At 37.3% G+C, this 15022-nt stretch overlaps 2 protein-coding genes across 4 annotated transcripts in view; one reads left to right on the forward strand and one right to left on the reverse strand.

Annotated features, from left to right (window-relative positions):
• Nucleotides 1-15022, forward strand: part of cenpp (centromere protein P) — a 73513-nt gene that overhangs the window by 37024 nt on the left and 21467 nt on the right. The window lies entirely within an intron of this gene.
• Nucleotides 3334-13308, reverse strand: LOC127639532 (asporin-like). The gene is made up of 8 exons (XM_052121584.1): nucleotides 13021-13308; nucleotides 11667-11937; nucleotides 7984-8096; nucleotides 7337-7550; nucleotides 6674-6784; nucleotides 6375-6468; nucleotides 5818-5956; nucleotides 3334-5709 (listed from the first exon to the last, which is right to left on the reverse strand). Exons 2-8 carry the CDS (start codon nucleotides 11893-11895, stop codon nucleotides 5512-5514), a joined length of 1098 nt encoding a protein of 365 aa, XP_051977544.1. The 5' UTR covers nucleotides 11896-11937; nucleotides 13021-13308; the 3' UTR covers nucleotides 3334-5511.

Consider the following 15022-nt stretch of genomic DNA (forward strand, 5'->3'; position numbering starts at 1 on the left):
CAAATATGGAGATGTTCTTCTAAAGGTCTTCACTTGTGTTCTGCAGAAGAAAGTCAGTCATACACATCTGGGATGGCATGCGATTTAGTAAATAAGACATTTTCATTTTCTTGGTTCCTTTTAAAGGCAATTTTATAAAATAATTTACATTCATTCTTCTGTTAAAGCTTGTGTATTATTTGAACTGTAAAGTTGTTTAAATCATTGTCATTTTAGGTTTTGGGTTAACAGCATTATGTCGTCATGGCAACGTTGTGAAATTTGATTTAACTTTATACAGAAAACAATTACTTCCATTATAAGTTTCTTACTGTAACTCAGATTTTGGCTTTTGTTTTAAAGAAATTAAACGACGAGTCAAAATAATTTTGTGGCTGAACTTACTGATATATTCTTTTAAATAATATTAGTAATCATATCACAATAATCACTCCCAAAGTTGGAAACCACAAACCTCCTCCGATCACTGAACGGTGGAATGTTTACATTCAAATTTCATTGGCTAGAGTTTAATTGGCCGTGTGAATAGGAGAATGAAACGTCTTGTTTTTCTAGTCTTGTTGGATACAAATATAATTCCATATGTATATAAAAAAAGAGAAATTAGCCAACTTTACAATGTCATTGTCAGTAGATCTTGGGACTTTAGTGCACTAAAATCTAAGAGATACAGTATAAAAACAGCACCTGTTTTATTTTCATGCTCACGAGCCAAATCATGCCCTTCTTTGCAAACATAATACATCAATTTGACTCCTCACAAATCAATGCAGAATAACTCCCTGGATTTCCTTGCTGAGCCGTACATATTGTGATATCTTAAACATCATGATATCATACCTGTGGGGTGATTTATTCTTTCTGTGGTTGGCCAAGCGCCCAAGAGGAAACCCGGCCTCCGTAGCAGCAGGAGATCCTTCAGCTTGAATGATGTTGCACACAGCTGGGAATTGTTTTTCTCCTGGGAAGAGCATGAATGATTATCTTTGTGGTTTTGCCCACAGCAGCCATAGAGGTTTTGGGAGAGATTGAGATCTGCTTCTTTGCCGTGGAAATGACTCTCATTGGGTTGCATGTGTTCGGTCACCTCAAGTCAAGTCTTGTGGTCTCATCTGATTCTGCTTTTCCTCTTTTGTTGAGTCAAGGTGAGACTGAAGTTTCCAGACAGAGCTCTGGAAATAACTGCAGAGTATCCAGTCCACATTATTGCATGTGGACAGTAAAATTTGGCTCACAAAATTAAGGCCAGACTCACAACAGGTGTTGCACTATTTGGTTCATTTCTGATGTGTTTACGTCCACGGCTGCAATATCCAATGCAGCAAACGTGATACAAGAAGATTTAAAGTTTAATATTCAAACTGTAGAAGCAAATACATATTTTTTAATAATTGAAAGCATGCTTTTTTTGCTGTTGTTCTTCCAAATATTTAATGGATGAACAATGTGAAGGAAAAGACAGTTGGCAATACTCACACAAAACTCGTAGCTGGTAATTAAGTAGGTTCAATTTAATTGGTTTAGACATGTCTAGCTCACTTTATGGAGGCCTTCTGCAACATGACCACTTTTTCCAGCGCTTGTACTGTATCAGAGTTAAACCACAGAAAGTCTCTCATGACTTGTCTACAGACTTTCGTTTTTTTCATAGTTGGCCAGACAGACCCTTCAGCACTCATTCTGTCAGCTGGAAGATTTGTTTTTTCTGCTGCCCATATGGCAGACACTGAGAAGTCTCTGCAGCGTAAACGCTACTGCGGCTTGAAAATTAACCGTCTGGATTGCGATCCCTAGAGCTTCTTTTGCAACATTACTGTGGGGGGGTGGACTGAACAAAACAAAAGCGTTATTGTCTTAGGCAATCATACAACAATTTTTGGTCTTTGAAAATCTTAGAATTGTCCCAGTCTGGACTTATTGTCAGGTCTAGATGGAATCGACATCCTCGGATTTCTGCAAATTCTGCATTCATAAAGTTCTATGCATTCCCCATCCCTTGCTTGTATGTTTATTTTATTTGTTAATTTTCTTTTATCCCCTTTTCTCCCCAATTTGGAATGCCCAATTCCCACTACTTAGTAGGTCCTCGTGGTGGCGCGGTTACTCACCTCAATCCAAGTGGCGGAGGACAAGTCTAAGTTGCCTCCATTTCTGAGACCATCAATCCACGCATTTTATCATATGGCTCGTTGTGCATGACACCGCAGACACTCCCAGCATGTGGAGGCTCATGCTACTCTTTGCAACCCATGCGCAACTTATCACGCGCGAGAACCACTAATCGAGACCATGAGGAGGTTACCCCTTATGACTCTATCCTCCCTAGCAACCGGGCCAATTTGGTTGCTTTAGGAGAACCGTCTGGAGTCACTCAGCACACCCTGGATCCAAACTCGTGACTCCAGGGGTGGTAGTCAGCGTCAGTACTTGCTGAACTACCCAGGCCCCCTTGCATGTTTGTTTATTAAATATTTTGGCTGATATCATGATGCTTTTAACTACCAATAAGTGTGTGGTACTTTCAGCCCCTTTTAATTGATTGTACAATGTTTAAATCCCTTCCGCACAAATCTGTGGATTTTTAGGCATCCTTTACAGTAGACTTATTACTGGATAAATAACTCCTTGTGGAGTTCAAACCAACAATCTTCTGATTACCGGTCCTGAGCTTTAACCACTGTGCTGCATTACTACCCCTATCAGAAAACTGTCCATGATACTCAGTGCTTGAACAAATGTCTTTCCTACATTGTCAAAATATTTACATGCCAAAAAAGTTTAAACCAACGGAAGAGATATATCGTTATTTAACATTGGGCACTATGCATGGATTCAAACCCACTGTAGTGTGAAAGCAGACATAACTTTTCAAGAAGAATCATTTGGATAAGTGATTTGGTTCATTCCTTTTTGTAGGTCTGATGTGGTTTTGAAATAGTTAAAATGGCTTTTATTTCCAGTAAAGTAAAATCATTTCTGGTGAATGACTATTTGTGTTAAAAATATTTGTGTAAAATTATACCATTTATCATGCATAAGTGCCAAGACTTTTGAGATTTGTATGTGGTTAGGGGCATTTTATGAACACAAATCCAAATGAATCCATAGAAGTACGCCTGAGTACACATTCTTTTAGAGACTTTATGGAAAATGATGATCTCAAGACTCAGACCATGACTTAAATTTTCAAGTCTTGTCCATTTTTATATATATGTATATTTAAGGGAGTACCTCATGTCAATCTAAATTTGTTTGCTTTTCTTTCTTGAACGTACTGTTTACTCTTTAGGAGCTTTCAACGTACAAAATGGACACAAAACAACCATATCTTACCAGTTTTCCATGTGACTTGCACTTTATTCCAAGTCTTCAATCATTACAATAGCTTTGTGAGAGGAACGGGCTGTCAGTTACATTTACATTTATGCATTTGGCAGACGCTTTTATCCAAAGCAACTTACAGTGCACTTATTACAGGGACAATCCCCCCGGAGCAACCTGGATTTAAGTGTCTTGCTCAAGGACACAATGATGGTGGCTGTGGGGATCGAACCAGCAACCTTCTGATTACCAGTTATGTGCTTTAGTCCACTACTCCACCAGCACTCTGTTCAGTTGTTAATATCTAATTATCAGTTCGGAATGGCATGAGGATTAGTAAATGACAGAATAAAAAATGTTGGTTGAACAATAGCTTAAATAATGATTGAGTCATCACACAAGTATGATAATATGGTGTAAGGATTTACTTTGAAGCAACACCAAGATGTATCTGTCCGTCTCCCTCAGGTGTTTTCTGGGGCTCAGGGACCCTAAATGATCCAAATCTGTTGTGAGTTTTTTTTTGGAGACACCATGAGAGACGTGGCAGCAGCAGATCAGGCCAACCTGAAGATTTGTTCCATATGTTTCCTGAGCAGAGACTCTCTCTCTTTCACTCTTCCCTCCACCCCTCTTTTCCCAAACCTTAAAGCTGAATGTGTAATTTCTGCACCACTAGCATCATCAAAATTGGAAATAATTGTTTTTAAACATGCTTTCGGAACATTCCCGTGTTCCCCATTATTCTCACATCATTGGTTGAGCCAACGATGCTGGTTTGGGCTGGTCGGGATGGTCAAACAAATGTTTTGAGCGCCACAAAGCCACAGTTTTTACACATTTAAATGAAATCAACCTACAAATGGCTTAGCAATAGTTGCTTCTGTATTTTTGAGCCATGATTGGGAAAAGTATTTTAACATCAAATAAAATCGCACACTTCAGCTTTAACAGCAAAAATTTGTGATGATTTGAAAAATATTAAAAATTAATTTGAGTGTTTTCATTGTGTTAGAGTATGAATTAGAACCACAGTTATTTGGACTAAGTTCACATTTATAAAAAAAAAACATACAATAACATAATGAATATACAGTTAACCTGATTTCAACAAAGCATCACTATCATCTGGCTATATTAAACCCAATGTCTTTTCATCTTTCTGGAGGTTCAGAGGTTTGGTTATATTGAATTATCCAGTTGGGTTTTCACCTGTCCTGAAGAACAAGTCAAATCCTACACCAAAGTCTCCATCTGCTGGTGTTTTGTCTTAATGCTGGACAAATGTGCACATTCTTAAACGTTCTGAGGCTTGCAAGATTTACTGACCACAAAATGTATTTATTTTTCAAATGAAACTGTTGGAAACATCTGAATTAGATACAGGTGATACAGCACTGCTGGTTAACAAGCTTTTGTTGCAATTACAGTAAGTTCTGCAAAACAGGGGACTGTTTTGCAAACGGCAAACAACCAGGTGGTCAGATCTGACAGAATGTCTGTCCATATAATATTCAAGAGAAAACAATACCATAAATAAAAAGTTACACAAAAATTAGCATGCAATATTAGAAATTAATTTTAGAATTTTGTTGTATGACATTTCCTGTTAGAATTCCTTAGAAAAATCACTAAAATCACTTAAGTACCAATGAATAATGCCCATTTTCTAAAATACAAAAGTATTTAATTCTTCGTTTCTCAAAAACAATGAACAAACTGGCCGAACTGGTAAATTGTGTGACGACTTCTTTCATTCTTGATTGTTATTTGTTTAAGCAAGCAAGCATTTATAAACCTTCAATACATTGGGAAAATCTAAAAATATGTGATTACATTTTTCCCAGGAGACTATAACCCAGGAATTCCATGTAAATGGTAACTATGAAAACCAATTTTTCTATTGCATACAGTGTTGTTGATTTCAAAACAAGCCCAATTTACTGGTACTTGATATCCCGGCAGAATGTCCAAATAGGTGTCCTGTAATGTCATCAAAATCCTCACCAAATTCAAGTATCTGCAGATATGATGCTTTCAATTAAGGGTTAAATTAGGTTCTGTACAGCACCGTTATGGCATGAAAGAATATTGTATTGCATTAGGATAAAGTTTCTGATTAGCTTAATATTTTTTAAAAATACTGCCCTCCAGTGGAAAGATGGTTTGCGTTGGTAAGAAGCACTCAGCTCACTTTCTCTGATTGCCCAGTTGCACTGCATTGTGGCTGGATACGCACCGGAAAGTTGGCGGTTGAATCTCCCAGTATTTCACCGGGTTGGCAAATAAACTGATCCTAGTAAAGAGGGTCTTCTTTGCCCGGGCTCTCGAAGGGCAAAAGTCATTTACTCCAACATAACTGATGCTGTTGGCATGTAGATACATCACCTAACGGAGGAAATGGAGTTGATCAGAAGTCTTTACATATGACTAGTTTGTGTTTCTGTTGCCTGCATATTTATGGGTAAATCGTTAGATAGTTGTGGTTTTCTTTACCTGCAAATATTTCAGGGTGTTCAAGCCTGGAGGAACCTTTTTCAGTTTATTGTTGTCCAAATGAATTTCTCTGATTTTGGGAATGCCAGATAAAGTTCCATTCTCCACATACTTTATTTGATTGAAATCGAGCCACAACCTGTAAAAGATGCATCTTAAGTTAAATCTGATGTTTGTAATCCCTCCACTCCTAAAGGCACCAAACGCAATTACAAAAATATCTTGATTGGGTATTTTCTGAAGAAAATTTGGAGTGGAGCTTGCCATGGCAAAACTCGGATTTTGTAAAATCCCTAAATTTAGGTCAGAGCAATAGTAAAAGTAATCACTAATGACTGTCCCATTGGTTAGACATGCATGCTATTGGTTGAGCCAGAGTTGATATGTCTGTTTAGTAAGGATGCTCCGAATGTACAATTCTCAAGGAAGTCAACCTACAAATGTCTATGCACATTAAGCCGGGATAGGGGAAAATATTTTTAACATGGAGAAAACCTACGGTGTGAGTTTTTCTTGTGTGATTACATTCTATATGAATCACAATGTTACATCTTTACCTTTGTAGACTTCTTAATCGCAAAAAATCCTCTGTTTCTAATTTGCCAATCTTGTTATAGTCCAAGTGAAGTTCGGTGAGGGAAGATGGGAGATCTGTGGGGATTAAATGTGGAAATTAATTATGATGACTTGCAAGCCACTTGCTATACCCGTTCGTCACTTGAGTGCTTAGTTGTGTAAATGGGTCCTTGTTTGAGCTTCAATACACCAACAAATTTGTAAGCACTTTGTCTTACGAGACCCACATCTTCAAGGGTTTCTTCCAGATGTGGGAATGAGATCTCATATTTACACTTACCTTTAGGCACAGCTGTAAGCTTTGATTCAGCTATCCTCAAGTAGAGAGTTGCCATGTCATCAAAAGCCCCTGGCTCAATCCCGCTGTTTGCAATTGGATTCGCACTCAGCTCTAGAGTCAGCAAAAAGGGAATCTTTTGTAATTCCAATTAACTAGTCATTTAGACGACACCTTTATCCAAAGCTACAGTACCTACAGGACTCATATTAAACGAACAATCCCCTGTTGCTCAAGAACACAATAGCGATGGCTCATGGATCAGTCCTTGTGGGGATTGAACAGCAACATTTTGTTTACACTAGCTTTAACTATACCACACTACCATTATTTTCAGATAATTCTCAAGTGTTTCTGCCAAATGCATTGGGTTTAGGGTTAGTAAATGTAGACCTTTATGTAGACACTAGGGGGCAGATTGTTCTTTATCTGTGAATTACCCAGTAGCATGTAGCTCTGTTGGGTGAATACTGCCTTGCAAAATGCAGTAGCAACACATTTAGACAAAGTTGACCAAAATCTGGCTATGATCTCTCCTGGGACAAGTGGATTTGTCTTAACTTTTCTCAGATTCAGAGTAAACTGAGACAATTTTGTAATCCATATTTAGCTGGACAGTCAGTCTTAGCTCTGACCATGTTCATTAATGATACTTTGGAGACCTACCTAAAACATTTAGGTTTTGCATTCCTTTAAATGCTCCTTTTGGGATTCTGCTGATCTTGTTGTCGTGCAGTCTCAATGATTGAATGCCCTTGGGAAGGTTGTCAGGGATTTGTGTCAGCTCATTGTATGATAGGTGGAGAATCTTGAGTGTGTCCATGTTGCGAAAAGCCTTTGGGTGAACTTTCGATATTTGGTTATTGAGCAGAAACAGGGCCTGCAAAAAAAGAGAAAAGTAACTGATAAAAGTAACACTATGAAGCCCCATTTGACTAAAGAAAGTCATTATCATTGTTTATGATGTTCTTAAAAAGCTGCATATGTAATGAGATAGAAATGTATACTCTATTCTTATACTTTTTATTTTATTTTACTCTTTTTGTTTTTGTGCTCATCTGCTTGCATTCTGTCTGCTCAACAAGAAAATGTAAACATTTTACCACTAATCTTGAGCAAATATTTACCACAAATATGAGACAGTCCACAGTAGATGCAAATATCAATAACACCCAAATATGAGTCTTGAATTCCACATAATCCCCCTACCACACCAATTCTGTATGTCTCCAGATGTCCTTGTTTAAACCCAAATATACTGCAACTCTAAAAATGCCTTAAAAGTAGCGTTAGATGGGATGTTTGTAGCTCACATAGAGATTAACCAAGCCCTTGAAATCATCTTCCTTGATTTCGGTTATGTCATTATTTTGGAGATCGATGAGCACCGTGTTTGCTGGAATGTCCTTTGGCACTTTGGTCAGACCTGTAAAGACAGCGATCATGCATTTAATGACATGCACTACTGGTCAAAGGTTTAGGGTCACTTACTCATTCTTTATTATTATTATTTTTCACATTTATGGATAATAGTAAAGTCATCGAAACAATGGAAGAACAGAAATGGAACAATAGGAATTGTGTTGTGACTAAAAATATTCCAAAATAAACTGTTATGTTTTAACATCTTCAAAGTAGCCACCCTTTACATAGAATTTGCATTTTCTCAACCATCTTCTTGAGGTATCACCCTGGGATGCTTTTTAAACCGTATTGAAGGAGTTCCCATCAGTATTGGGCACTTATTGGCTACTTTTCTTTATTTTCGGTCCAAGTCATCCATTTCAAAAAACTTTTTTTTAAATTTTTTTATACAATTTTAGTTTTGTAATGAAATAAATTCATATGTTGGCACAATTATATTTTTGTCTACAAAACTAATTAAAAAAATATAAGCATATGCCTTCAAATCAAAAGGTTTTTAAGATCATAAGAAACATTTCAGTCAAGTGTTTCAAAACATTTGAGCTCCAGTGTTATCCATTTTAAGCATGATGCAAAACAAATTCTCTTAGTGACAAGCAGCACAACCAAACCTAGCAGAACTTTGCCTCTATCAAAATGTTGAATATACAGTTGAAGTCAGATGTTTACATACACTTAGGTTGAAGTCATTAAAACAAATTTTTTAACAACTCCACAGAATTCATATTAGCAAACTATAGTTATGGCAAGTCATTTAGGACATCTACTTTGTGCCTGACATGAGTAATTATTTCCAACAATTGTTTACAGACCGATTGTATAATTTTTAATTGACTACCACAATTCTAGTGGGTCAGAAGTTTACATACACTGAGCCTTCAAGCAGCTTGGAAATTTCCAGAAAATGATGTCAAGCCTTTAGGCAATTAGCTTCGGAAAGGCCATTGTGTCAATTGGAGGTGTACCTGAGGATGTATTATAAGACCTCCCTTTAAAGTGCCTCTTTGCTTGACATCATGGGAAAATAAAAAAAAATGAGCCAAGACCTCAGAAAAGAAATTTTGGACCTCCACAATCTGCTGCATCCTTGGGAGCAAAATCCAAAGGCCTGACGGTACCACGTTCATCTGTACAAACAATATTACGCAAATATAAACACCATGGGACAACACAGCCATCATACTGCTCAGGAAGGAGATACATTTAGTCTCATAGAGATGAACGTAGTTTAGTGCGTAAAGTGCAAATCAATCCCAGAACAACAGCAAAGGACCTTGTGAAGATGCTGGAGGAAACAGGTAAACAAGTATCTATATCCACAGTAAAACAAATCCTATATCAACATAAACTGAAAGGCATCTCAGCAAGGAAGAAGCCGCTGCTCCAAAACTGCCATAAAGCAAGCCAGACTACAGTTTGCATGTGCTCATAGGGACAAAGATTTTACTTTTTGGAGAAATGTCCTCTAGTCTGATGAAACAAAAATTGAACTTTTTGGCCATAATGAACATCGTTATGTTTGGAGGAAAAAGGGTGAGTCTTGCAAGCTGAAGAACACCATCCCAACCGTGAAGCATGGGGGTGTCAGCATCATGTTGTGGGGGTGCTTTGCTGTAGGAGGGACTGGTGCACTTCACAAAATAGATGGCATCATGAGGAAGGAAAATTATGTGGATATATTGAAGCAACTTCTCAAGACATCAGCCATGAAGTTAAAGCTCGATCGCAAGTGGGTCTTCCAAATGGACAATGACCCCAAGCATACCTCCAAAGTTGTGGCAAAATGGCTTAAATACAACAAAGTTAAGGTATTGGAGTTCCCATCACAAATTCTTGACTTCAATCCGAACTGAGAAAGCGTGTGTAGGCAAGGAGTTCTACAAACCTGTCTTAATTACAGCAACTTATAGTGAGAAGCTTGTGGAAGTCTACCCAAAACTTTTGACCCAATTTAAAGTTAATGCTACCAAATACTAACAAAGTGTATGTAAACTTCTGACCCACTGGGAATGTGATGAAATATATATAAAAGATGAAATATATAATTCTCTCTACTATTATTCTGATATTTCACATTCTTAAAATAAAATAATGATCCTAACTGACCTAAGACAGGGAATGTCTGGAATTGTGAATAACTGAGTTTAAATGTATTTGGCTAAGGTGTACACTGGCGGCCAAATGTTTGGAATAATGTACAGATTTTGCTGTTTCGGAAGGAAATTGGTACTTTTATTCACCAAAGTGGCATTCAGTTAATCACAAAGTATAGTCAGGACATTACTGATGTAAAAAACAGCACCATCACTACATGAAAAAAGTCACTTTTGATCAAATCTCGACAGCAGCATCACTCCAACAGCTTATCCTTGAGTAATCATGCTAAATAACTAATTTGGTACTAGAAAATCACTTGCCATTATATCAAACACAGCTGAAAGCTATTTAATTCGTTAAATTAAGCTTAACATTGTCTTTGTGTTTGTCTTTGAGTTGCCACAGTATGTAATATACTGGCATGTCTTAAGGTCAATATTAGATAAAAATGGCAAAAAAGAAACCGCTTTCTCTTGAAGCTCATCAGTCAATCATTGTTTTAGACAATGCAAAGGTGTAACTACAGTCTTCAAAGACAAAGAAAAACTCTAACAAGGACAGAAAGAGATGTGGAAGACCAGATGTACAACTAAACAAGAGGATAAGTACATCAGAGTCTCTAGTTTGAGAAATAGACACCTCACATGTCCTCCGCTGACAGCTTCATTGAATTCTACCCGCTCAACACCAGTTTCATGTACAACAGTAAAGAGAAGACTCAGGAGGACTTATGGGAAGAATTGCAAAGAAAAAGCCACTTTGAAACACTCTTTGAAGTAGTTCAACAGTTTATTCAAATTGTAATAGTAATTTTTCACGTTATTAATGTCCTGACTACACTTTGTGATCGACTGAATGCCACATTGGTGAATAAAAGTACCCATTACTTTCCATAAGAGCAAAATCTGTACATTATTCCAAACTTTTGGCTGCCAGTGTATATAAACTTCATACTTCAACTGTACCCTAGTTGAATGTTGAAAAGCCTGTTAAAAAGTTTCAATGAGATTGTATAAGCTGTAATTTATTTGATGTTAGAATGCGTTCTCCCATCCAAACTTAATATGCAGAAACTACTAAATGTAAGACATTTGTACGTTTTCTCTGTAAAAGGTGTAAACACTGTTGTGCTATCGAAGCATTCATCTTTGTTTGAAGGCCCAATCAGAAAGTCACAGCAACTCTGAATCAACCAATGGTGCAAGTTTGAGGCGGGACTATCTGTTTGGTGACCAATAGAAGATGGGTCAAAAGGCCAAAGTATACTGGTTTTTCGCTTGCTGCTACATCTTGTGCACAGTGTGTGTGACACAAATATCGTTATCAGTACAGTACATGCAGACAGCCCAGTTTTCCTGCGCTACATATGAACCTTTATACCTCTGGAAACTTTTACACTATTCAACTTGACCGATTCGTGGGATTTTTTTTATTAGTAGAATTTTTACTTTAATAAAAGAAAGGAAATGTGTACCCTGATCTGAGCACTGCACAACTCTCTTTGAGCACCGGCACCATTCGGGACAATCCGAAACAAAATTATCGTCGTAATCATCGTAATTGTCATCATTGCCATCGTCGTCATCATCACTCGAGTCTTGTTGCATGATGTCATTATTCTTCATGAAATCCATGACGTTGATTGGCTTGTATGGTTTCGTATGACACAACGTGAGTAGGGTGAGCAGTAGAAGTGCCTTCATGGTGCAGCTTTGGTTTGGATCTTTGGTCAAGACAGGTTAGCCCTGTGAACACAAGCCATTGTTAAATCTGCATTTTGTTAAATTAAACATTGTTGCACACAAATGTGACTGCCTTTTACTTGAATTGTCAAATTTAGAATCACGTTTCACATATTGAAAGAGAAATGTCTTCTTTCTTTGTACGAAAGAGGTTAGTCTGAATGTCCAAGCCGTCATCTCATTTTTTGTTCCAGAGAAGAAAGAAAATACAGGTTTGGAATGACATTGGCATGTTAAAATTTGACGTGAAATGAATGCAATCCTAAAAATGCTTTTAAAGTATCAATGGTATCATAGGAATTGAGGTTAAAGAGACATGTGACAATCTTACAGAATGACACTCATCAACCCACCATCATGCAGATGTTGTGAAATATCACCCTCATAGTTGCTCAAATTTTTGGGTTGTTTGTTTAGGTGCTCTCAGTGCTCATTGTTCATTCTTTTATCTAGCTGTTCAAATATTAACCCATGTTCAAAAACATGGCTTTTATTAACCCATGCTTGATATATTTAAAAAAATCGTTTTCCTTAAAACGTCAATAAGGCATAGTTCACCAAAAAATGAAGGTTTGTGAAACTGTCATCATTTATCCACTCAACCATGTCATTCCATATTCAAATGACTTTCTTTGTGGAACAAAAGCAATAATGAAAACATTGAAATAGTTTAAAATAATAAAACAAAAATGATCTACTGTAACAGCAATATTTGCCTTTCAAAACACCTGAACTCTATCCACATCTGATTTTTGTAAAGTAGATGCATTGTTAGATGTTGCTCAGCATCCTGATTGATAAAGCACCAAAACACTTTTATAAATGGATTAGATCTCTCTCAATTTATCCAATCAGCTCTTCTCATATTTGTTCAAATGTTCCTTTCGATGCATGTCCATGAGTGTCTATTAAACACATCAAGCTGTAGACATAAATATGAGAGAGGTAGTGTGTACTGCATCATATAAATGTACCTAAGAACATCCCTAAGGGTACTCCTAAAACAGACTCAGTAGTTCAATTTAAGATGTGCCACTGTTTTGAAATCACTTCCCTGTTTTGTAGATTCTGATGCTGATAACATACCTGATGAATCAGTGCAATCCTTGTTTAACTGAAGTAAGCCTCCAGGGGTGAGTTCAATAAAGCCGTCAGGACTTGTTAAAGCTCAGGTCCTGAAATGCAGCATGCATGAAAGCCAAAATGATGGAGACGGAGATCACGCTCACCAAAGCATGAGAGCACAAGGATGCTGCTGGTTGAAGGAGCAGTTTGAGAATAAGTGGTAGGAACGGCATGCAGCTCTGCTGGATGTTTAACTAGCACTGAACACTCATTGTTACCGGCCGTATGTTTCTCATCAGCTCTTGAAACCTCGCCAATTTTGTACGGCTAGTCTGGGATACTCTCATACATCCTCATCATGCTTTACATTGCCAGTGGGTGGTCTCTACTTATTTGTAATTTGATGTATCTAAATATTTCGGCTTGTGCTGAAGCATAATATTACGTCATTTGTGGGGGTATATTTGGGGATTCTATTTTTACATAAAATACTGATTAATTCCTGTGATAAGATTGAAAATGGCTTTTCCAGATTACGTCTTTATTAGATGTTGGCAAATAAAAACAAAAAAGGTTTGAAACTGTTCAGAAAAACTCAAATTGCCATCAGATTTTTTTTGTTAGTGATTGTTTGATTTCTATAGTATTTGGACATTTTGGTTAGTTCAGCTTTTCTCAGAACTAACATTTTTCTAAACCATTTTTGCAATGATGTTTAGCCAGTGGTGTTAATGTGAATTTTAGTGGATGTATAGAATTAATTTCCGTGTCCTAGCAGAGGAACCACATGTAGCATTCGTAAAAGTACCAAACATGATTTTGCCAGATGTTCTGCTTGTAAAGTGATCTTGCAGATTTAATTCACAGCTGGGTAATTTTTTATTAATGTACACAAAATCTGGTATTACCAAAGTCTAATCTAAAACGTACTGTTGCATAATAACCTTTCCAGGCTTTATGTGTCCGTTTGCTTACAGCAGCACAAAACGTGACCCCTCTCCATTCTTGGGGCAGTACTGGTGGCGCCACATATGCCTTGGTTTGGCTGGGACTCTGGAGATGATGGAAGTTCCTCTGTCTCATGGTTTCTCCGTTCATTCTCCCGAGTCTCATTGACTAGCATTCTTTCCAAAATGATAGCCGACCTCAAACCAGTAAATGTTTGTGGTGCATTGAGTTTGTGTAGATATTATTACTGTTGCTAAATGTGAGGGTGAACAAATTCAGTAAAGCTGGAAATGTGTACATACATGATGTACTTACATGTTTAAGAAATAGTGATAGGAAATCTTTTTCTATTTAAATCATCAATATCTCCTCCAAAAAAGAAAATATAGAAATAAAAAATGTTTAGGGCCAAGCACTGGAAGTGCAGAGACCCTATTGTTCTTCTAAGGAGTATTATTATTATTATTACTAGGGCCCAAGCACTGAAATTGTGGAGGCCTTATTGTTCTTATAAGGACATATAATAATTTTAGGTTCATCCATATGCTTGAGGCAACATTCAAATAAATGTCCAAATTAAACACACTGGACACTTTAGTCCATACCGAGTGCAAATGCGAGATAACGGGGTGTGACTCAACTTCTCTGATTAGTTTAATAGAAAGGCTTTGCAATGGCGAAATAGGGGCAAGAAAATCCTGTTCAATACAAAACTAGGGAGCGGCTCTCTCAGGTGGAAGCGACCAATGAGCCAAATGTCTGAGACCGAATGCATAATAATAAAGCAAAATCTTGGGTAGGTCTAGCCCACATTTGTCAGTCGGCTTATGTAATTTATTAAAAGGTAATCTAGGACGCTTACCATCCCAAATGAAGGTCTTCACTATGCTATTAAATTGCTTGAAATAAGAGAGGGGGACATCTACAGGGAGAGATTGTAGCAGGTAGTTACATTTTGGATAGCTTCAGATTCTGTAGCGCCCCCTTTAAAATGTGCAAAGACTGCCTCTGTAGCACCCCCCATTTTCCCTTAGTCACCAAACTTGGTACATATATAGTTCTCATCAATCTGGAC

Source organism: Xyrauchen texanus, chromosome 48 (genome assembly GCF_025860055.1).
Source record: "Xyrauchen texanus isolate HMW12.3.18 chromosome 48, RBS_HiC_50CHRs, whole genome shotgun sequence".
Classification (NCBI taxonomy): domain Eukaryota; kingdom Metazoa; phylum Chordata; class Actinopteri; order Cypriniformes; family Catostomidae; genus Xyrauchen; species Xyrauchen texanus.

What these genes read in the sequence shown, in the direction of transcription:
- LOC127639532 (XM_052121584.1), bottom strand. Translation starts at nt 11,895, where the DNA reads ATGAAGGCACTTCTACTGCTCACCCTACTCACGTTGTGTCATACGAAA. An exon ending in AGGGCTTGGTTAATCTCTAT is followed by an intron (nt 7,551 to 7,983) that starts GTGAGCTACAAA and finishes CTTTTTTTGCAG; the next exon opens with GCCCTGTTTCTGCTCAATAA. An exon ending in GCAAAACCTAAATGTTTTAG is followed by an intron (nt 6,785 to 7,336) that starts GTAGGTCTCCAA and finishes TGCTGACTCTAG; the next exon opens with AGCTGAGTGCGAATCCAATT.